This window comes from Suillus discolor, assembly GCF_016758755.1.
Source record: "Suillus discolor strain FC423 chromosome Unknown F5147scaffold_87, whole genome shotgun sequence".
Taxonomy (NCBI): Eukaryota; Fungi; Basidiomycota; class Agaricomycetes; order Boletales; family Suillaceae; genus Suillus; species Suillus discolor.
This window is the reverse complement of record NW_024541334.1, coordinates 65,642-88,463: the sequence shown is the minus strand read 5'-3', so window position 1 is coordinate 88,463 and position 22,822 is coordinate 65,642. Positions and strand designations below refer to the sequence as shown.

The 22,822-nt window shown below is 47.6% G+C and overlaps 8 protein-coding genes across 8 annotated transcripts; 4 read left to right on the top strand and 4 right to left on the bottom strand.

Annotated features, from left to right (window-relative positions):
• Nucleotides 1-497: 497 nt before the first annotated feature.
• Nucleotides 498-890, top strand: F5147DRAFT_779504 (uncharacterized protein; the record flags this gene model as incomplete). Its single annotated transcript, XM_041442303.1, has 1 exon — nt 498-890. One exon carries the CDS (start codon nt 498-500, stop codon nt 888-890), a length of 393 nt encoding a protein of 130 aa, XP_041287031.1.
• A 6,562-nt stretch (nt 891-7,452) lies between these two features.
• Nucleotides 7,453-8,068, bottom strand: F5147DRAFT_585710 (uncharacterized protein; the record flags this gene model as incomplete). The annotated part of the gene is made up of 2 exons (XM_041431883.1): nt 7,453-7,820; nt 7,879-8,068. Coding segments are annotated over 2 exons (558 nt in total), but the record flags the coding sequence as incomplete, so codon positions are not given.
• A 1,092-nt stretch (nt 8,069-9,160) lies between these two features.
• F5147DRAFT_657550 (uncharacterized protein) lies at nt 9,161-9,862 on the top strand (the record flags this gene model as incomplete). Its single annotated transcript, XM_041434279.1, has 1 exon — nt 9,161-9,862. The coding sequence occupies one exon, from the start codon at nt 9,161-9,163 to the stop codon at nt 9,860-9,862; it is 702 nt and encodes a 233-aa protein (XP_041287029.1).
• A 1,679-nt stretch (nt 9,863-11,541) lies between these two features.
• On the top strand, nt 11,542-12,054 carry F5147DRAFT_539554 (uncharacterized protein; the record flags this gene model as incomplete). The annotated part of the gene is made up of 1 exon (XM_041430212.1): nt 11,542-12,054. A coding segment is annotated over one exon (513 nt), but the record flags the coding sequence as incomplete, so codon positions are not given.
• A 4,453-nt stretch (nt 12,055-16,507) lies between these two features.
• Nucleotides 16,508-17,242, top strand: F5147DRAFT_657548 (uncharacterized protein; the record flags this gene model as incomplete). The annotated part of the gene is made up of 1 exon (XM_041434278.1): nt 16,508-17,242. One exon carries the CDS (start codon nt 16,508-16,510, stop codon nt 17,240-17,242), a length of 735 nt encoding a protein of 244 aa, XP_041287027.1.
• Nucleotides 17,243-17,555: 313 nt separating this feature from the next.
• Nucleotides 17,556-18,088, bottom strand: F5147DRAFT_541870 (uncharacterized protein; the record flags this gene model as incomplete). The annotated part of the gene is made up of 2 exons (XM_041430253.1): nt 17,556-17,774; nt 17,879-18,088. Coding segments are annotated over 2 exons (429 nt in total), but the record flags the coding sequence as incomplete, so codon positions are not given.
• On the bottom strand, nt 18,089-19,745 carry F5147DRAFT_779498 (uncharacterized protein; the record flags this gene model as incomplete). The annotated part of the gene is made up of 6 exons (XM_041442302.1): nt 18,089-18,306; nt 18,361-18,590; nt 18,641-18,746; nt 18,804-18,855; nt 18,909-19,135; nt 19,226-19,745. 6 exons carry the CDS (start codon nt 19,743-19,745, stop codon nt 18,089-18,091), a joined length of 1,353 nt encoding a protein of 450 aa, XP_041287025.1.
• Nucleotides 19,746-21,393: 1,648 nt separating this feature from the next.
• On the bottom strand, nt 21,394-22,806 carry F5147DRAFT_747980 (uncharacterized protein; the record flags this gene model as incomplete). The annotated part of the gene is made up of 9 exons (XM_041440004.1): nt 21,394-21,508; nt 21,562-21,661; nt 21,689-21,704; nt 21,757-21,885; nt 21,946-22,078; nt 22,137-22,330; nt 22,377-22,485; nt 22,535-22,678; nt 22,727-22,806. 9 exons carry the CDS (start codon nt 22,804-22,806, stop codon nt 21,394-21,396), a joined length of 1,020 nt encoding a protein of 339 aa, XP_041287024.1.
• Between the last annotated feature and the right edge of the window lie 16 nt (nt 22,807-22,822).

The window sequence follows — 22,822 nt, the reverse complement described above, 5'->3', positions numbered from 1 at the left end:
CTCGTCGTTCCAACTATCTAGATGTGTTCTTAAGTACTACTTAAGGGGGCCTTCCAGCGTTCAGTTAATCTTTTCACTAAGATCTTACGCCGCTGTCGAGGAACTCAGAACGCTGCTCTCGAAACTTCAAGTGGCTATACATTAAGGTTTTGTAGATTATGTAATGACGAGCCCCATGTTGGGCATTAAGGTTTTGCTCACCTCTTGCATTCAATTGCCGATAGTTTCGCAGATGCAGTCAGATCCCATGACCACTAGGACAATGTACATGTTCTGCAAGCTTTCCCTCTGCTGGTGATACTGGTCAACCAATCTTCATTGTGCTGCTGCCCCCACAATTCTGACCATCAAAAACTCTGACCTTCAAGCAAGATGTGTCCGATATACTTATGCTACTAGTACTTCCGTGCTGTCATTGCCGCTGCGTGTCACTTGTATACACGGAACATGATTTTTGTTTCTCAATAAGACTTGCATCACATCATGCACCACCTGCAATGTCTCCCAAACGTAAGCCATCCTCCGCTACTAGTACCCCTGCATCTGTACTTCAAAAACTGCAGAATTCTGCTGGAGGATTCTATGCTGCTACACCAAGACTTATTCAACATGTTGAATATTTCATAGGTGGACAGGACGGAAACATTCTTATCAGCAAGGGAGGCAGACTCCAACCCACAGAGTTCATCATCCATGGTGTGTTTGAGATCAGTCGCAATGACTTTAATCTCACCCCAGATGGAAATTTTAATCCCTCAAACGTGTTTCATGGTCACTTTGCAGACATGAGATTGAGCTGTCAGCTCACTGCTGGCCATAACGATGCATTCCGATTCTCATCGGAAGACTTTCCGGATATCCTTGAAATCTCGCTCATTTCGAAGGATTAATCCCGAGGCCAGAAGAGTATGATAAACTCAGTGTTATTCATAACTCACTCAGCCAGAGATCAATCAAACTGACGCACAGTCTTTTTGAAGTAAGTGTTCATCATATACTTGTCTGTGCACATTACCGTGACTAATTACTGAATATTGCTGTGGCAAACCAGGCCAATAAAGATCAGCAAGACACTGCCAGCGAAGTTTATGGCGATGAAAACTACTGGCATGGTAAGTCATGAATGATTCTTATGTCCGTCATTAGTACACTAATTGTTTTTACTCAACTGCAGATGGCCTAAACTCCAACTTCGACATTACCACCTGGCCAGTGGCTGTCATATCCCATGTTCCGGACCTGGACCTATCACACACATCATTTCCGGACTTCCAGATCCGGCCGACTTCTATCTATCGTCCGGATCTGACCTGCGTCTCTCTTCCATGCCTTATCCCTTTGTATGTTCCTTCTCCAGTTAGACTATGCTCATTTTCCGTACCTCAATTCATTTCCGCCTTTATTTTCCTATGTTCTCATTTCCGTCTTCATTTACTATTTTCCGATAGACTAGTGTTTGACTTTTCTATACACTCCATCCACAGCCTCACATAGCTTCGGACTGCACTGACTGATTCTCTGTTAAGTCCTCAGTAGTATATAAACCCTGTAGAATCTTTGTACTTCCTCAGTTCGAATATTATCTTAGACTCTGCTCATTCCCTCCTCCGTCCGACTTGAGTTTCTCCTCTCGTCGTCCTCCGCTAGTCTTAGGATTGACTCCTATAGACTTCTCACCTCTGCCTCTACCTCTGGTAGTCCTCCACTGTTTCCTTTCGAGTTCGGACATCGTCCAGATTAGTCTTATCCCTCGTTCCCAAACGTCCGCCGGAATTCCCGCACATCGGACATCGGACTCCGGACTTGTCCAACAACCTTCGGACATCGTCCAACAGCCCTCAGAAGTTAGGGGCACGTACTCGGGTAAGGGGCGCAGTGCACGAGCTGAAGCCAAGCCCTTCAGATCTGACCCTTGAGCACGTTCTTAACAGTGGCCAACCGATGCAAAGGCCATTTGCAGGACCTCGTTTCAACCCATAGCATCTGCCCCTTGCCAGCATATGACTCAGATCATAACCTCATCCTACCGTCTTAGTATGAGTCGAAACTGAAGGGTGCACTGGTCAAAGTGCACATGGCATTTTGTCACCATTGAGTAAAAAGCAGGAAACGTGACATTTTCAGCGCTGTTTGACGAGAACTTACCATCCTGTTGCCACCTGCTGCTATGCCGAGCAGCCCCTTCAAACATCGTCGTCTCAATGCCGGTCCATTGAAGGCATTTTGAATGGTATGTATTAACTCTTACTAGTATTATTGCATTCACAAGCTGATCACCTTCTACAGTAATGTTGAGCACCACACCCAATGGATTGTTGTAGTACTACTTGCGTGTATTTCAAATTGTATATCCAACATATGTAACAGTTCACACTTTCTGCAATCATGGTCGGCTCGATGCAAATTCTAATTCCCATAGACCAGCAGTATTCCATACGTACAGCAGCTTACGACTTCAATCACTCACAATCAGACACCCGCCACTGGTATGCCTCCTCCCCATCTTAGAGCCAGAAAGCATGAGCATGTATAGCATTAGCCAGCCCATTGCAACTCTTGCAAAGAGTATGGGTGAGGGGGTGTCATATAGACTCCATTGTACCAAACTCTTCTACTTCTACTTACTTTAATCCTTAAGATAGGCCTCACTCAAACACCACCAACATCACATGATGTGACAATGGTGTGACCCTCTACTCAAATATTGCAGCGCGTACTAAGTAAAAGCTGAGGGTACAGAATCCACAGATGCCTAATGTAAAGGTATATAGTAACTTAGTAGGTGCTTGTATGTAGGTATATTAGGTGCTTTAATCGAGCTCAGTGAGATCATCGAAAATGGACAATGGGAGAGTGCAGTGACCACGATACTTTTTTGTTGCAAATGCAGCTTGTTTACCATTTAAACCTTTGCAATACGCATCCATAAAACACAATGATCGTGTGGCAAACATGTGCAGCACAGTTTAATTAAGATAACAAAAAGATAAGTGCAAGTTACTCACTTTTGCATTGATATGAGTGGGACAGCATCAAGAGAATCAATGACATTCTGCTTGAGGACCACCTCAGATGAACTTGGTGGCAATTGTCTATATAGGTGCTTGGCAAATCCCCAGCATTGCTCAATGAAGTTGAGTTCACAATGAAATTTCGGCAGGAACAGGACCTTATAACTGTGTTTTTTGCAAGCGAGCTCGAGGTTGGATCTAACATTCAAAAAGTTGTGCTGATTGTATAGCAAACGTCAACAGCAACAATGGCTGATGCCTGGGTTGCATCAGAAATTTGGGCACTCCACATGAAGTTTTTTGCAGCCTTCAAAACCTCGCTCCTTGAGAATTTTGACCATGCCTTTGAATCCACCAGCATGTTCATGACCCTCTGGAAAATAAAAACTCTGTGCGCTCCCATCAGACAGTACACCATCTGCCATACAGACCTTTTCATTGAGCACCTTCCCATCAGCACCATGAACCGGCTTTCCATCGCTATCACCGATCTCTCAACTCCAAATGGGATGTTCCCAGGCTTTGTGGTGAATTTCGGCATGCAACGAGCAGAAAGTGAATCATTGGCCCGTTTCAAGTGGGTGCTTGCATTGTTGAAGATGAGGACATGGCAGTCATGTGGGTAGTGTCGGTCAAGGATGCCCATGGCCAATTCAGCATGTTGGAGAATTGATTCATTGGTGAAGTAGCCATCCCAGGATTTTCCTGCACAGAAAAGTATTCTGGCAGATTCTTCACCGCAACTTGAGCGCAGCCACCCATAATTGGCTGAAACAAAATCCACAACCATCAACAAGGCCCCTTCTCCTTTGGGACAAGGCTTTGCAGTTTCATTTCCATGCACCCAGTAAACTTTGCGACGGTCATTGGCGTAAAATGTTGACTCATCGTGGAACCATAAGACAACACGCTGGGTGTGTGGGCAAGGCTCATCACTAGCCTCTTCAAGACCATCCTTCCATGTATGCATGTGTATGAAGAGTTCGGCAATTGATGGAAGGAATTTTGTTTGACGGTATGTGACGACATCATCACGTTCATGACCATCAATGTATTGACCTGACAGAGACTTCATCCAGCAGAAGTCCATCATGTGCATCCATCGTTGAGTGGTTGCAAGGGAAATTGTCTTCTTCAGACCATGTTTCTGCTGTACCTCAGGTTTTGCAAGGTAATCAACAATGTCCTGTGCTCTGACATATTTTCCAATGCTTTGCAGGTGCATGTGAATGGCTTCAGCAAGGTCCCCTTTGTTGAGCAGGGACACATTCCAACTTCCATAAAGGTTCATTGGGAGGTTGCTACGGTGCTCGACAAATGAACGCACCCATTTACGAAGGAGTCAGGCTGTATGGGTACCTTTTTGGTGAGCTTGTGCTGTGTCATGAGAGGCTTCGGTCCATGTTCAAGGGTTCCATTGATTAACATACATCCATAGGAACATTCACATCATTTCAAGACACTTTCGGAGGACATTATCCCCAGCAAACATTAAGTGGCCGATTCTGTTTTTGTGGAGGGGATTCAAGATTTTGATGAGATCTAAGAGGGCTGATTGACAGGCAGGAATGGTGGGTGAAGTGCGACCATGGCCTTCTTGCAGCTCATTATCTTGCACAGAGTCTGTGTCCCTTCTTCCACGGCCATATTGTCTGAGGCATCAAAATCCTCTTCTGAGTCAGTCTCTGTACTATGTACAAGCTCAGATATCTCCTCCTCTTGAGCCAATGGTAAGTATTGCTCAACCCCTGGCATGGAGTCTAACTGGAGAGACTGCTGCTCAGAGTCGTTGACCAACACTTGCCATAGGTCACAGATGGATGTGGCAGGCGTGTTTGACATGTTCAATACGTGAAGTGGCACGTTTGACGCGTCAGACACATTGGGCATCAAAATTTGTGCTGAATCATTAACCTGTGAAACTTTGCATCAGAAAGCTAATTTTGGCTGGAATTAATGTGAGTATTCACATTCTCCTTGTTCTCATCATTGATTTTCTTCTTCTTGAGGAGTGCCTTTGCAAGATTGGTGTTCCTTGCTGAGTCACTTCAGTCAACCACTTGAAAAGACCTCTTAGGTCTATTGGTTTGTGGCTAGCAAAGGACCTAGTGGGTGTGTTCTAGGATGGTATTCCCAATAATTTACCCTGTATCCTGGGATGGCCCAGACCACACTGAACAAAGTATCTGGGCTATCCCAAGTACCTATTTGTGATCTTTCCCGATCCCATCTGGGATCACTTTAGCATTGCTCTGGGACAGCCCTGTGCACATATTATGTGGGCTTTCCCATCATAAATAAGAGTGACAGGGGTCCATTTTGAAACATTTTTGGCCATTGAAATATGCAATTTGTACATTTATTGGAGCAAGAAGTAGTAGGTATATGTGTGTGTGCATGTCCAACAATTGATATAGATGTAAAATTAATTCAGAAAATTGAATAATAGGATGCCACAATAGCAAAAGAGATACATATCTTTTCTCAACACAATCACATTGAAGGGTTGTCATGATGACATTATACAAAAGTCTACATAGGAAATGAAATAGAGCTCCAAGAGACCACAGAAAGATAATATACATTAAAAAATACCAAAAGTTTCAATTCAGGCACATATTTTATTTCTGTTCAGTAGTGACATCATTATCTGAGTGATGCTGTGTATCCTTAACTATGAACTTAGCCTTCTCACCAATCTACTATATAATTTTGACCTTAGGTTTGTCACACCATCACTAGCCCAATGAACTGAACCTATTTTTTCATAATGGTCACAGCAGTTTTGGGTCGACAAACCTAACTTTGTAGGATAATGTTTTTTTCAAGAAAATCTTCACCCAAACACTTAGTTTTTCCATTATTATCATTTTGGATCCATTCCCTGTGTATAGAGTACACACAGTCCTCCACTGATCTCATATATACAAACTTACTGCAAGTTTGTATCAATGTCTTCAAGCAACAAACATGTCACATAGTCATTGCATAATACAGTGTTAAAATTCCCATAACCTAAGGTCAAAATTATACAGTATTCCACACTATTTGAGCTCTCCTTTGTGTCCCACACCATTAAGGCTCTCTTAGCTCGCTGTCCATCAGCATCTGGGTCTTCCCAGCTACCATGTTGTCACTATCTGGGCTTTCCCACATGCCCTGTCATCATCATCTGGGCTCTCCTGCCCAGCCTTCTAGCAGTATCTGGGCTTGCCCACCTGCCATGTCATCACCATCTGGGCTCTCCCGCCCAGCCTTTCAGCAGTATCTGGGCTTTCTCACATGCCCTGTCATGATCATCCGGGCTCTCCCGCCCCGCCTTCCAGCAGTATCTGGGCTTTCCCACCTGCCCTGTCATCACCATCCGGGCTCTCCTGCCCAACCTTCTAGCAGTATCTGGGCTTTCCCACATGCCCTGTCATGATCATCTGGGCTCTCCCGCCCAGCCTTCTAGCAGTATCTTGGCTTGCCCACCCGCCATGTTATCACCATCTGGGCTCTCCCACTCAGCCTTCCAGTAGTATCTGGGCTTTCCCACCTAGCCTTACTTACGAGTTAGAAGGGAAAGTGAGGATACTCTAGCCAAGCAAAAATAACAGTTGTGCAGTGAAATGCATGTGCGATGAAATGAGGAAGCTTTACTTGTGAGTTAGAAGAGAACCTGGGGATACTCCAGCCAAGCAAATTTAATATTTTTGCTGTGAAATGCACATATAACATGGGGAGGCTGTACTAGAAGAGAAATGTACAAATAATCATAATGACATTTTGGGTGATACCAAGGCAATCATATCAATACTCACTGACACTTGAAATTCTGTTGATATTTTCATGGAATGATGTACACATTTCTTACTTTGGAGTCCTTTCAATTCACATGATGCACACATTCTCACCTATGTTATCAAGTATCAATGCTGTCTTTATTAATCAAATCATCCTTGATATAGTTAGAGTCATTATTTTCCATAAATCAACTAGGTTACTACAAACTAAATCTGACATGTTTTGTTGGGCTGTTTATCAATCGGTCATCAACTACACAGCTATCCTTGATATCATCTACCTCTTCACCCCTATACTGATCTGCTAATGCAATATCTTCTAAAACATCCATAAGCTCCTCATCACCACAGCCAATGTCAGATTCCCAATCATCTCGATCATCCCCTACATCATCTTCATCATCATGATCATTAGGGTACACATGTATCCCATTAGCAAGTTCAGCATGTGACGGCCCCCAGTGATCAGGCATAGGCCATGCGCACAGAATAGGACGAACCTTCATCTGCCAGCCAAGTATGAGCCCAATAAACTGTTGAGCACGATTATCAATGTGATAGAGGATTACTTCATCATCACCTTCGAAAGTCAGCGTGCAATGTTAGTGAGGTGCGAAAAACTTACTTGCATGTGCATGAGCCCTTTGTAGAGCATCTCACTCAACAATGGCCCACTCCTGCAGGGTGCAGCGCTCAACCTTCACGCAAGACTCTTCTTTGTTGCACCGGTCAATCTTGAGCACCAGTTTGATCACAGCACGAGTGACCTCATCAGCTAACCAATCTGGGGGCTCCGGCACGACATCATCCAGTCCGATGTCCTGCCAAATGTCAGCATCAATATCAAGATCGAAAATACCGGTAGGAGAGATAGGGTTGGGTGGTATGGTATTGGGAGGACTGCGGTGTTGTCTGATTAGAGCACTGAGATCAGCACATAGGCTATTGTATGAATAAATGAGCTTTCGTATTGTCAGATTGCGCCACTGGATTGCGACATCGACATGAGAATTAAGCTTGTGCTCTGCAACAAGAAAGTGCAATTAGTTGAAGTCCATGTGTGCAACTTAGAACATAAGTACCATTCACTGCTTGCCTATATGAGTGTTCAAGCTTCTCAATTTCGAACTTGCGCTGTCGAAGTCGTTCGCGGATACACATCTTAAGAGCTTGAGCATCCAAACGGACTTGTAGATATATGTTGCGACGTAGTTGGTCCAAACAGGTGCGCTGACTGATGCCAAGCCTTGTCTTGCAGTGGCTCAAAGCGTTGAAGGTTCAACGATACAGTGAGGCACAAACAATGCTCCTGACTGTATCTATAATTGTTGTAAGGTCGCGCGTTGCCTAGTCTGCTATACTTGAGACGACAAGTGCATTCGACCCTAAAGGGGAAGCGAGTGCAGCAAGGATCTAGAGGTATGCGCTGAAAGTGCTACTGGTTGGCCAATGCGAAGCGCGAGAAAGCGCAGGTGCGCGCAAGGCGCGGGAATGCGCGCGTGTATGGCGCGAAGCGTGGGAAAGTGTGCGCGTGTATACAGATACGAGAGAGAGTAAGAGTGAGTTTGCTTAGGTGATGATATGATGTAAGACAAGAGAAGAGAGATGCGAGGTGTAAACAAATAGATTTCTACTATGTTCTGCTAGGTAAATAGTGGGTAGTAACCAGTAAGTCCTCTGTCGTTCTGGTGGGAGAGTAAGTGAGTAAGTCATAGTATGTACTGCTGGCGCTTAAGTATGGCGCCTAAGCGCTGTCATGCGGAGCCAAAGCGCTACCGAGTAAGGTATGTAAAGATATATGTAAGTAAGGGTCCATGATACAAATAAAGATGGAACGATATGCAAATGTGAGAAATGGAAATATACGCACTAGGGAACTTGGTGGACAGTGGATGGATGCTTCCGGATGGCTGGCGCTATAGGGCGCTACAGCGCGGGAAAGCGCGCGCGCATATACATCGTGAAGCGCGGGAAAGGTACGCGCGCATGGCGCGCGTTGCGCGGGAAAGCTGCGCCTCATATAGAGATAGCTGCGGGTAGCACACAGAGTGATGCTACAAGTTCGTGCCATGTACTCCCCAGTGAAAACTGCCATATTGCACAATGAGAGGCATGAGTCTCTACACCGAATCTCGTATCCCTCGGTACCAGCTGTGCGATACACATGCCTGCAAAGCTACTACCGAGAAGACCATCAAGACAACTATCAAAGAGGCTGGACCTCTTCGTACCAACAGTGAGTCTGCCCTCTCTTCACTTGTCTCGTCCCCAGGAGAACCACAGCCTCGTGCCGTGTCTCCTGCGTACTCCGCCGGACAGCACGCACGCTCATACAGTGACATGCTAATGGTGCATATTCCCCCGATGCCAGGTGCGCTCGGGGAGACACCCGCTCGTCCACCAAGTGAGACAGCGGAGACCGAAGGGCTTAGCCTGGGTGGAAAAACCCCAGTAGACAATCCTACCTCTGTTAGTAGAGATAGTGAGGAAACAGAGAAGAACACTCACTTTGAGACTCCAGCAAATGAAAGGAGCTGGTCCACTGTAAGACCTGAGAATTCTGGCGACGGCCAGAGTGGGAACTGGACCACCATTGAACGAAAGTGCTCTGCAGGTGCCAAGGGTGCGACCCAAAAGAAGGGTGAGCATCAGAACCTAACCCGAGAACAAGAAAACCTGGTGAGAAAGGCCGAAAATAAGTTAACCCCGGCTGAAAGAGAGAGAATTCGGACTAGATGGAACTTACCTAGTCGCCCTGCCTCCGACGGCAGTGAGTCAGAGGAATCCCCAGGTGAGGGACCCTCCAGAAGCAAAGGGAAGGCTCCAGATCCTCGCAACTGGGGACACGCGGACATTGAGGAGGACGACCTGGACTTAGAAGCCCAGAGAGCCGCCCTGGACACATATCGAGCCGCTAGAGACAAGGAAACCCACCACCGGGAGCAGCGCGAGATCCTGGATGATGCCATGGTCTCTAGGGCAGAGGCCGAGACGGCAGTCAGAGCTGCAGAAGAAAGAGTTCAGAAACGTTATGAGGCGCGCCTCCAAGAAATGAGGAACAAATGAACTCACTACCTGCGAGCAACCGAGAGTGACCAAGAGACGTTGGACATCTCGCCGAAAAAGAAAAGAGGTAAAATAAGAACCTCTGGTCGAAACAGAGATCCAGTGGGAGCTCTAGTCGACCAGGCGCTAGATAGATTGTCGGACCCAAGGGAAAGGCAATGGATCCGGTCAGGCAGGTGGCGCCGAAAAGCTACATTGGCCAAGCCTTAGGACGTCTGGATAAGTCATCCAGATGAAACAAAGACAAAAAGGGAAAATGTATCAAGAAAGGTCGGAGGGACCCAGATGACGAGGACTCAAGCGACTTCAGCCCCAGTTCTTCGGACGAGTCCTCCAGCACGTCGTCGACGTCTAGCTCGAGTGGAGGAAGCACCTCCCGACGACGTAGAGCCAGGAAGCGTCGAAACCAGTCTAAGAAAAAGAACACACTTAAACCAATTCCACCGGTCAACTATGACGGCTCACCTGACTGAAGAGCCTACCACCAGTTCCTCACTGAAGGAACAGCATACGTCAAGGATGGGCAAGTCGAACGCAAACGGCGTGTCTTCATCCTGGCCCATTACCTGAAGGGAAGAGCGTGTGAGTTCTATGTAAGGGAAGTGTCTGGGGACCCATACCGTTGGAGGCTCAGAGACTTCTTTACCGAGCTCTTCAATTATTGTTTTCCTGTAAACTTTAGAATGGAGCAAAGAGCCAAATTGAATAAATGTTACCAGAACTAGAAGACAGTGCGAGAGTACATCTATGAGCTGAGTGAACTCTGGAACATGATTGGGGATGTGGAAGACCGGCAGAAGGTCTCTCGATTCTGGACTGGGCTAAACCCCAGCATCCAGGCCAAACTCTGGAAAAAGGAATTAAACCCTGAGTTGTCGAGTTTTCACGAAGTTAGAAACACGGCAGAAATAATAGAAATAGCTCACTCGGTGCCTACCCACCGGCAAGACCACAAGGAGAAGCCTTCCCCAAGTGCCGGAGGAATGAATGGAGGTGGCAATAACACCAATCGCCGGGAAGAAGGACGGCAGCGAAACAGGGACAAAGAGAACTGAAACTCGCATAAAACTGATGGAGGGTCCCGGAGGAGAAACGGCGCTGTCGAAAACGGACAGAATCGAGGTCAGAGGAGGAATAACGGACCAGGAAAAAGCTCACCTCCAGAGAGAAAACCTGACCATCTGAGTCAGGCCGAGAAAGAAAGACATGCGGCGGAGGGGCTGTGTTATGTGTGCCATCAGCCAGGGCACATCTCTAGAAACTGCCCAGACCGTACCACTGTCAAGCGGTCCGGGGCCAACAATGCTCCCCCTGGCGTGCAAAACTTTAGCATACAGGTGGACCTAAGCGAAGCGGATAGAGTAACTCACCAGAATGAGAACGTGACCTCCAACGGGGCCACAGATCTGTCATGCGCTGCAATGGACTTCTGGCACGATGACTTTGACTCCGGGGACGAATTGGATTGGGTTAGCGACTCGGAGGAGCCAGCAATACCCCTGCCATGTGGACGCAGGCCAACCGCCTTGCATGATGGACCCGCGGGGAAGGAAGACTGGGCCTCTAGAGGCACGAAGATCAATGCCATGGGCGAACCATTGGCGATGCGAGCCAAATACGTACTAGAAGGGGGATTTTACCTTTGGGAACGGAGGCCATGGCTGCCCGCTGATACCGAGAGGTTCTTCATCTATAGCGTGTCTGAAAAAGAACATGTCATCATGGATAAAGAAAATAGATGGGAGCATGAAGTAACGGTGCCCACCCGTAAGTTGCTGGACCCGAAGTTCTGCCTGGCAGAATGGTATGCACGAAAGGTTAATGAACTACGGGGAGAGCACCCCCACACATGGGGAAGATGGAGGCGGGAAGAGCCTCGCCCAACGAGGTCCATGGATACTCCTCTGGCTGCCCAAGCGGAGCAGCTATTGAAACTATGGGGCCGTTATGATAACGACCCCCCACGCAACGCGCTAAACCCAGAAAGATTTGAGTGCGTTAGAAGAAGGGACGGGACGCACCTGATAAAGGACTATGTCCGATCGTTCGTAGTGGAGGTGCCATTGCACCTCCTGTTAAATCCTAAGTTCGTGTTAGCATCCTGGTACAATAAGATATTGAGGGAGGCTCACGATGAACTTTGCGACGGACTGGTACAGGACTCTCAAGAGTCCAATATGCTCCGGCTATTGGACCAGGGTCCATTGACAGACCTCGAATGTCAGTTGGATGACGTGGCGAGGAGGATATACACCCTATCCCCAGACGCGAAGTTCCTATACAACGAGTCATACTTGTTTGTATTAGAGTTAAACGGACAGCAAATACTGGCACTTACCCAGTGCTGCAAAGAGGAGCCGCCGTGACCAAGGACTTTAAGCGAATGATACCAAAGCCGGTGGTCGTCGTTGTGAACATTAACGGACGACCGGCTCATGCACTAATTGATTCTGGGTCCCTGTCAGATTTCATGTCAGTGACTCTGGCAGAACAACTTAAAGTACCAAAGGTTGAACTTACCAAGCCATTGGTAGTGCAGCTTGCGGTCCAGGGATCCCGGTCTAAGGTGAATTATGGCACTAGGGTGCAGATGAAGTATCAGAACATTAGCGAACAACGCTACTTTGACGTCATTAACTTACAGAATTATGATCTGGTGCTGGGGACACCATTTCTGTTCCAGCACAAGGTCATGGTGGGGCTGAACCCACCACGCGTGACAATAGGGAGCGCATCGCCGTTACCGATGAAGGGAGTCGAGGTGACGACACTTGAATCGTGTGCAGTCGCTGTAGAGACAGAGGATCTAGAGAAAGTGCGCGAATATCTGCGTCAATTAGCAAAACCGTTGTGTGCTAAGGCGAGCGAGATGAGCTTACCTCCCTTGCACTCTATCAACCACACCATACCTCTCATAGATGAGAGTAAGATCTACCCCTGGAGACCATCCAGGTGTCCAGAACCGCTAAGACCACAATGGGCAGAGAAAAGACAATCCTACCTTGCCAGCGGCAGATGGCAGGTTACCAGCGCTGGCAACACGGTGCCTATGCTATTTATAAGGAAACCCGGGTCAGATCGTCTGAGGACAGTCGTTGATCTGCGGGAGAGAAACAAAAACACTCACAAGCTGATGTCGCCGTTGCCAGACATGGAGGGAATCCTGTGTCGTGTTGCATGTAAGCCTTATCGTTCCCTGATGGATGGTCAGGACGCATACGAGCAGATACGTGTCATACCGGAACACGTACCTCACACGGCGATGACGATGCTGGACGGTAACATGGTGAGCCAGGTGTTACAGCAAGGTGACTGCAACGCGCCGGCCACGTACCAAGCTGTTATGAATCAGTTATTTGGAGAGTACATTGGGAAATGGATGGACATTTACCTGGATGATATAATCATCTACTCTGACACGCTGTCAGAGCACCTAGACCACATTAAGATCGTTTTGAACATATTAGAGCGCGAAAAACTTTACCTTAGTGAAAAGAAGCTGAAGTTCCTTTGCGACGAAGTGAAGATCCTTGGACATGTGGTCGACAGCAGTGGGATCCGCATGGACCCGGAGAAAGTCGACTGTGTCCTCAACTGGAAGACTCCTGCGAACCGGGACCAGTGCCGGGGTTTCATCGGTTCCATGGGGTACCTGGCAGACGACATTTACAAAGTCAGAATCCCGTTGGGAGTCCTGTCCGAGGTGATGGGAGACACAGTACCTTTTCGATGGGACTTCGCGCAGCAGCGCGCGTTTGAGGAAGTCAAGCGATATGTAGCTGTGTGCCGTTGGACTATACTAAGGGCGCGCCTCCTATCTACGTCATGACTGATGCTAGCCTGGGAGGTATAGGCGGGGTTGTATGCCAGGGGACGGACTGGAAAAGTGCGAGAGTCGTGGTGTTCTTCTCCGCGAAATTGAATCCAGCGCAGCGCAATTATGCTGTACATGAGCAGGAAATGTTAGCGGGGGTGGAGACTATGCTGAGGCATAGGGACGTACTGCAAGGGGCCAAGTTCACTTGGCTCATGGACCACAAGGGTCTAATCCATCTCCTGAATCAGAAGAATGTCAGTGGCCGCCAGGCACGCTGGCTTGAGAAGATTGGTGAGTTCGACTTTGATGTGAAGTACATACCTGGGGAGGAGAACTTGCTGCTGGACGCGCTGTCGCGCATGTACGCGTTTGATGGACCTAGTGAGGCCCGCATGCCCAGTGAGTATACTGAGCATGATGAAGATAGTGGGGCCGGGGTGGACATAGCTCACCTGGTGTCGATCCCCATGGTAGCAGTAGGACTGAATGATGGCCCGCCTTTGAGGCGTAGCTCCCGGGTCGCAGTGAAGCCAGTTGTGGTGCCTGATTGGCTGCCCAAGAGACGTTGTGCCGGCCAAAGGTCAATATTGGGCGAATCTAGCGCCCAGGTTGACCCGCAGGGCCAACGATCGATACTGTGCGAATCTACAGCGCAGATTAGCACGGAGAGCCAACAATCAATATTGGGCGAATCTACCGGGCCAGCTCGACGCAGTACTGCAGCGCAACGACGGGTGGTCCCCGCGGAAAGTGGATGGCCAGAGACGTCCAAGGAGTTTGCCAGGAGACTGCAGGATCGTTTCGTTCTGCTTGGACCTGGTGAATGAAAGGAGGGTGAAGAGGAAGGTGACACTCACCTCCCTATACAACCGACACAGCCAGATACACCGCTAGCCCAGTTACCAAGGATGGAACTGGACGATGAGACTCTGTCAGAGATCAGAGGTCAGTATTACCAGGACCCATTCTTCCAAAAGGTGATGAACTCACCAAAGCAATTCCGCAACTTTGACGTTGCGGAAGGGCTCATCCGCATCCGGCTAAACGACAGAACACTGATGTGCATACCGGACATTAAGGTTGACGGTCGAAGACTGCAGGAGAATATAATCAGTCAAGCACATGTATTGCTGGCCCATTTGGGCGCACAAAAGACACTTACATACTTGAGAGATCGCGTCTGGTGGAAGATGATCGTGCGTGACGTGCACGCCTTCTGCGAGTCCTGCGCAACGTGCCAAACGAGTAAGTCCAGCAACCAACGACCATATGGACTGCTGAGACCCTTACCTGTACCCTCCCAACCCTGGGAGGCGATGGGCATTGACTTCCTGGGGCCGCTACCCTTGTCCAAGGACAGGGACGGCGAATACGACTCCATAACTGTGATAATCGACCTCTTTAGTGGGATGGTACATCTGGTACCGAGCAGAATCACTTACACGGCTAAGGAAGTGGCTGAATTAGTCTTCACCGAGGTGTACAAACACCATGGTGTGCCTAAGTACATTGTCAGCGATAGGGACGTGTTGTTCACCAGTGCGTTCTGGACCAATTTCAATAAGTTAATCGGTGCCAAGCTGAAAATGTCAAGTGCTTACCATCCGGAGACTGATGGGTCTACTGAACACGCCAATAGGACCGTAGTTCAAATGCTGAGGGCCTGCATAGCCCCGAACCAGAAAGACTGGGTGCCTAGACTGCCGGCGATCGAGTTCGCTATCAATATCGCGAGCTCGGAATCAATGAAGCACTCACCATTTGAGATGAACACTGGGAGGACTCCTAGAGCGATGGTGTGGGATGACCCTACGGAATCTGAGTACCCAGGAGTTAGGACCTACCTGCAAAAGATTAAACGCACCATCATGGAAGCACACGACAGCATCATTAACGCTCGGGTGAAGCAAACAGTGGACGCCAATAAGACACGGCGCCCGAGTCCATTTGAGCATGGGGACTTGGTGTACATATCCACCAAGAACTTGAACTTTCCTAAGGGGTTAGCGCGCAAATTACTGCCAAAGTACGTTGGACCTTACCGAATAGTTGAAGACTTCGGGAACAATTCCTATCGTATCGAGCTACCTGCCAGGTTGAAGCAGAGGGGAATACACAACGTGTTTCACGCGTTGTAGGGATTCATTTCTGGCTGGGCTTGCAGAGACTGTTTTTACCTTAGTGTTATGTTTGCACTTTTGTAGCTTACATAATCAAGTTACCTTTTCACCAGTTCTACTATGAGTCTGAGTATTCAGCAAGTTTCTATCATATTTCCTCTTCTCTGAGCCTTGAGCCTGGTCCAGAAACCCTTTAGGGTCGAATAGCAGCTAGGTTCTGCAAGACCCAACATTGTTCAGACTCACCATCTGAATTGTTGTACCTTCAGCGTCTTACCTAAGGTTACACGTCCCGAACGAAGGTTCCCAGGATGTTTGGATAATCAGGTTGCTGAGTTTGAAACCCAGGAACGGGAATGGGCCGTCGACCGGATTCTATCGCACAAGGGAAGCCAGGCTGACGCGATGTTCGAAGTCCAATGGAAGGCGGGAGACGTCACGTGGTTACCTTTCAATCAGGTTGACCACCTTGGCGCCCTGCATGACTACCTCGACGTCTTGGGCGTCGACGACATCTCCGACCTAACGGATGGCAATGGGTTGCCTGATCAGCCCTCGGTGAGTCTAGATGTCTCAAACACTGACTCACATGTGTTTTTAGGCGCAATGGGCTTGGGCTGGCCTGACCATATAAGCCAGCCCCACCGCCCTTCTTCCCCATCGACTTCTACCTCACCATCCATTCCCTCCACTCGAACCATATCCTCTATGCCACTACCTACCCCCTTGTTCCGTGCCCAGAACGGGGTCTTCGTCATGGCGGACCATTACCGCCATGGTGTCTCATTGGCCATCACCCTCGACCAACTGCGTCTGTACCTGCAGTACGATGCTGACCTGCACAGCGGGGCTTCTCCCGACACCATCATTACACCCATCGGCTATGACGACTTCGCCATTGCCCTCAACTCGAATGCCGGTGCAGGCATCCAAGTTGCCATGGTGCAAGAGGAAGATGAGGGAGTCCACATCACCGGACGCCCTCCAACCTTAGCTGAACTCGTTGGCCTTGAAGCCACTCGACGAGCAGCACCCGCCCCTCGTGACCCTTGGGAAGACACTGGAGGTAAATGGTTAGACTCGCGCCGCACTGAGCTCATGGACCACACATTGTGGGACAACCTGGAGCGGATTAAGAAACAACGTGCTTGGCGCGACAAGAGTGTGGCCGAACATCAGGCTAAGCGAAAGCAACGGGAGGACGACGAGGCGATGCGCCCTTTCACGCCCTCCACTTCCCTGATCAACGCTCTCGCTGGGCCCTCCGGCCAGAACAATCCCACCACGCCATCCATTCCTCCTCCACCTCCTATCACACCAATCCCAGACCCTCCTGCTCCTCCAGCCAATGACGAGGATGAGGAAATGGACGACGGTAGTACTGAAGAACGTACCCAGGGGAAGGGTAAGGGAAAGGGACTTGGTCGCATCCTGAAGAAGTAAGACGTCGCTGGACGACATCTGGTTGGGGGTATGTGACGTCCGCGTCAGGACTTGACTCTTTCGGGCTTTCGGACTTGGTCAAGGGCCTGGACAGGTCGGTCACTCGTTATCTGAAACCAAGTATCTATCACATGTTTGTCATGAATAATCACAAGCTCCTACTTACAGATAGTATAAAGAGTCGTTGTGTAGCTATCTGTAACATTGGCGTTCTTGAATCTACTTGACTTGTATCTGGTTTTCTTGCGCGTCTTATTAATCTCTCACTGTGCCATATTCGAAAGCACCTGCTTCTCGTATCTGTCACATAGCACTTACGAGGCAGGGGTCTCGTCTGATGATCGACTTGTGATTTCCACTCCTGACGGACATAGGTCTCATCCACTGAAAGCTCACGCAGAGCTTGCATTGCATTAGTCTTCCTCTTGACACAGTTATTCCACCTCCAGCTCAACCAGTTGCCACATGAAACAAGGTTCTTGTTATCCAGATGCCGGACTGGAGTGTCAAGGACAAAAAGTCGCTGATGAAACTGACAAAGCGGTCAGTAAGTAGGAAACATGTACATTGTAGCCAGAGGTGAATCGATAATACAATCACTCGTGTGTAACCATCCTCAAAATAAAGAATACTCACCCCAGAAACACGTAAGGGAGCAATAAGATGTTTGAGTGCGCTCCATAAACACTCGCAACCTTCTCCATCCAAAAGGCCAAAGCCTTCACACTTACGAGGGTGGTATATAATTTGACACGCCCATTGGTGGCCATAAGCATGAAAAACTGATATTGCAAATGTCAACTGGTGAAGAGCGGCGTCATCAAGGAGTTGATACTTGACACAACTTCAATGAAGTTGACAGCCGATGTCATACAGGAGGCCGACGGTCATCTCGGGAGGGAGATTATCAAAAAGCTTCTTGATCAGGGCGAGAGCATAGTACTGCTTTTCTCCAGCTGACATCATGTTAGCGAGCCATAATACACGATCATGGCGACATAACATGGCCATCACCCCTGTATCTGCAAAAAATTGGGTGCTGGCCTTTTCGTGCTTCTCATCAGCTGCAAGAAAAGATTCACCGCAGCTATCCAGTACAGAGATGGGGACTTGCATACCATTCTCATAGCCATCCCCATCCTCTTCTGTAGCTGTAGGTCGCTTTCTCTTGCGACCCTGATCAGTGGGCCTACCGCGACAACTTTGCACATGAGCATCCATTGATGCCACCTCCTCATCCAAAAGGAAAACTGATCTGACTGGGCCCGGAGGATCTGGACCTCCGCCGCGTTGGTCCGCTGAACATTTTTGAGTGAAGCATGCGTCAATGCAATTATGGACGTCAGGTCTATTATGTGCTTTAGAATTTTTTTAGTTGATGATATTCACGCAACTTACTGGAGACTAAGGGTTCCACTTTTTTGCCAGTCATCCAAACCGAAACAAATTAAACAACGAGACCTCAGATAGTCACTTGGATGTGTTAGTCCCTCAGTGGACGGTGCTGGAAGTGGGTGATGAGCTCCAATGAGATTCAATAAGTGATCTTCGGCACTCATACAGAGCACAGAGTACCAATGATAGGTGTTACCAAATCGACAACAAAGATTATCCTATGATAAGATTGAGCTAGATGGCCAAAACCCAACACAGATGCTTGACTAACCTTGGTAGTAAGATGATACCCGCGGCCAGCCAGAAAGACTTCGAGTGTTTCGCACCAAGTGGTCGTGTTGGGAGTGATATGCACGAACAAGGTCTTCACAAGTTCCAGCAGCTGAAGGTCCACAGCGAGGGAAGGGGTGATGGGAGCGCATGCAAAATAACCGCGACCCAGGAGCTGAAGGGGAGCAGGTGCACAAGTGCAGCAATCAATTCGCAATATCTCAATATCTACGATATTATCAGCCAACAATAACTCAGGTAATAAGAGAGACATACAATTGAAAAGTATACAAGTGATATCAAGAGTTCTCCATCAACAAGAGGACCTGCACTGGAAGGCAGCAACTTCTTCTGCATCTGGTCTGATTTGATCGTGAAGAGAAGTTGATTTGCGCAAGTATGCAAAATATGGAGTGATCAACAAAGGAATGACTTCGTTTGTCCAGCACCGCCACTGATTTAACTTCTTTTGGCAGCCATTCAAATGGGAAGGCGGGAGTAAGTCGCCATCAGATATGTAGTGGAGTGAGTTATAAAAAGATGAGCCTTCCTCTTCATGCTCTAAAAGATCCCCAGCGGAAGGAGTATCATGCTGATTAGCAGTGTCGCCATCGCTCAAAGGTTGTTGCTGCTGCGACCTCCCTGTCATATCGAGTGATTGTTGTGTGAGGTGTTTTCTTCTGGGAAGTATGAGTAGTGGGGGGGCTATGGGAAGGTAAAAGTTGTTGCTTTTCTGCGGTCGCCGCCTCCTCTTCACCATGGAAGAAGTGATGAGTATGTGCTGCATATTATGAGGGGATGGAGTTGACGGCCCAGTGATAGGGATGGATGGGGCCATGGCAAGATAATTGGAGGCAAGCACGAAGCCTGCACAAAGGTCAGCATCAATGCGAAGTTGACTATGAGATAGTCAAAGGCAAGCACAAAGCCTGCACTAAGGTCAGCGTCGACATGAAGTCGACTACTGAATGCTAGGAGGAACCCGAAGTCCCAAACTTGCATCGAAAAGGAAGAGGATAAAGTGGGTGAACACATCAATCAACCTTTGGAGTAAACAAGGACTAGGAAACGTGAAGAAAGAAACTCTACCTGTTCATGTGCATGGTGTTGCTGTGTGAAACCAAGATGTTAGCGCATATATGTGGAAAATCAACTTTAATCCCTAGGATACATGTTTGTCCATGACGAAGTCCACTTAGGACCAAAACAGAATAATGGTAACATGTGATGGTATACAAACAATTGACTATTTGGGGTATAGGTTGATTAAATTTGTAAAAGTACACGGTGATTGCGATGGGAAAAGGGCACAGTGTCAATATCTATGCGACCGAATACAGTAGATGAGGTACAATAGGTGGACGGCCAGTATTGTCGAAATACGACTGGACGTAGAAGCAACAGCATTCCTTCATCCCCTTCCACATGTCGTGCTCGCGTCTGGTAGCATCGAGGGGCTGTTTGAGGAACTCAGGAAAGTGCTCCCACGTTGACAACCCTTGCGGAAACTTTCAAAGTATGGTAGAGCAGTGTCAAAAGATGACACATTGAGTCCATTGTTCTCTTCCGGTAAGTCCCTGTTCCAAACCCTCAATGATTTCGACGGGAAAATACTACAAATAAGTTCCGCTTGTAGATGGCACGCATCGCATGCACCCACCCAACAACATCATCAGGGAATTGACTGAACAAAGATAATGTTTTATATTGTATTGTCTAGTCTAAATTCAATCAAATAAGCATCATTATGATAGATCAATAGACAAATCTTTATATACCCGGAGTTACATCGATGAAAGGTGCCACATCTATCTTTCTTATATAGGAGGGAGATGTCATAAAGTCTATCAGCTTGCTGGCTAAATGTCATCTTTATCACTTTCTAAACGAATGGTGAATACTTCCAAATTGTCAATCACACCAACTGTTGGCAACGCATGGTCACCAATTGCAAGGTGTGGCAAACATGCTAAGTTTGATAATCAGCTAGCATCTTGACGTCACTTGACAGTTGCTGGTAAGGCTTGGTTCTGAATTATGAATCTGTCAAATGTACCATGAGGTTCAAAGGTGGCCTTGCATTGCAAGGTAAGTTTCACATCGATGCTACTACCAATATCTCCCCAATGGCTGTAAATTTACAGCGCTCTTGTTAGTTTCCAGCCCACACCACATCCACCAAAGAGTCCATGACTGACAGAGTGCTGTCAGGCATTGACTGGATGTCCGGCACTGACATTTAGCTGCAAGGCGAGTCTCACATGGTGCTACTACTGATCTCTCCCCAATGGCTGTAAATTTAACTGCTGCCTTTCAGGAATGTTCATGTGGCATCGCAACAACATTGTAGGGTAGCCAATTATTATTTGGTATCAAAGATCTCGTCGGCAAAAGATCTCGGCAGCACATAGCAATAGGCATAGCAATAGGCAGCATTTATATTACAAAATTTCACTACCAACTAGCCAGGACGACGCAGATATGCATTACAAAGCACTGGTATTTGCATCTTTGAGAGCTGCATGCTTTTGGCGAATCTTAGAGAGAGCACTGTTAGCTTTGAGAGTTCGTTTAGCTGCTGATGAAGTGGGAAATATCTGACTAAACTAATAGGACTGAGACCTTAAAAACTCGTCAGAAAATTATTGGCTTACCGATTCCACCACACAAAGAGATCTGTTACTTCCCCTCTTTCATCTGGATCTTCCAAAAGGTCAAGAAGAGAGTGATAAAACGTCTCCGAATCAGTTGTATCTGTGCAAGAAAACACTGATTATGAACAAATTGCAAATCGAACCTGTCTCAATCATCAGCCACAAAAATACAATAATCGAAAGTATTTCAATGACCTGCGTTGCGATATATGCGACAGAAGGAATAGTGACGGCAGTCATACCATGAATGCGGGCATTGCCAGCACGCGTAGCCTTGGGCTCCTTTTCCACCGAACTCGGCGATGTAAACACATGCCTGAATGCCTTGTAAGAGGATATACGTTAAGCGATCATGTAATTCAGAAAGACACCAAGCGTACTCACATTGATAAGCAGGCGGCTTCTAAGGAGGCCATTCCAAGGATCGTCTGGATCATAGGTCTCATTGGCGTACAAGAAATGAGGCCATTGGTCTCCACTGACAGCAATTTCACCACTTTGCAGCTGCTGTTTTGTCCTGGTCAGCGTCAAGAAGTGTCAGTGATTGATGTCTGAATAAAAATAAAGCAGCCTACTCTGTGTCATTCCAATCCAATTCAGCAGGACAGAGTAGTCGGCCAGTGAGAGGGTGGTTGAAGCCATGACTGATCTTGGAATTCCATGGCAAAGGAGGCAGGACCACTTCTCCTGCAGGTACTATCCAATTGATCACCACAGGTTTCAACGACTTGGTGTCTTCACCTCGAGCAGCAGATGCCCCCTTACCGATCTGCCAGTTAAGCACTAAGGATGTTTGGTAGATATGAGTGACTCACTAATTCTCCAACGTGAAGAACTTCTTCCTCTGAGCCTTCTCGCAGTCGCTCTAGAAGTCCAGGGTATGAGTCTAAGAGTCTTTCAAAGACTAGGTGCTCTCGCCGCTCTCTAACAACTGTGTCAGATTATTGTGAGTAAGAATTAAGACAGTATTGACTCAGCAGAAAAATCTTCTATAGATGCATCCTCCAGTTGTTCCAATTGTAATATACCATTAGTTAAAAGGGAAGGGTAATTGCAGAGAGCGAAAACTGTCCGGCCAAAATGCCTCCCGTGTGAAACTAAGGGATCAGATTTCAATCTAAAATACAGGGTCAGGCCAGAGAATTCGAGTGATTTGAAAACTCACGCTCTCTTGCGAGGTCCTAGCTGAAGAGCTGATGAACCTCCCTTGCAAGATTCATTTGAAGATGAATTATCATCGTCCATATTGATGACTCACAGG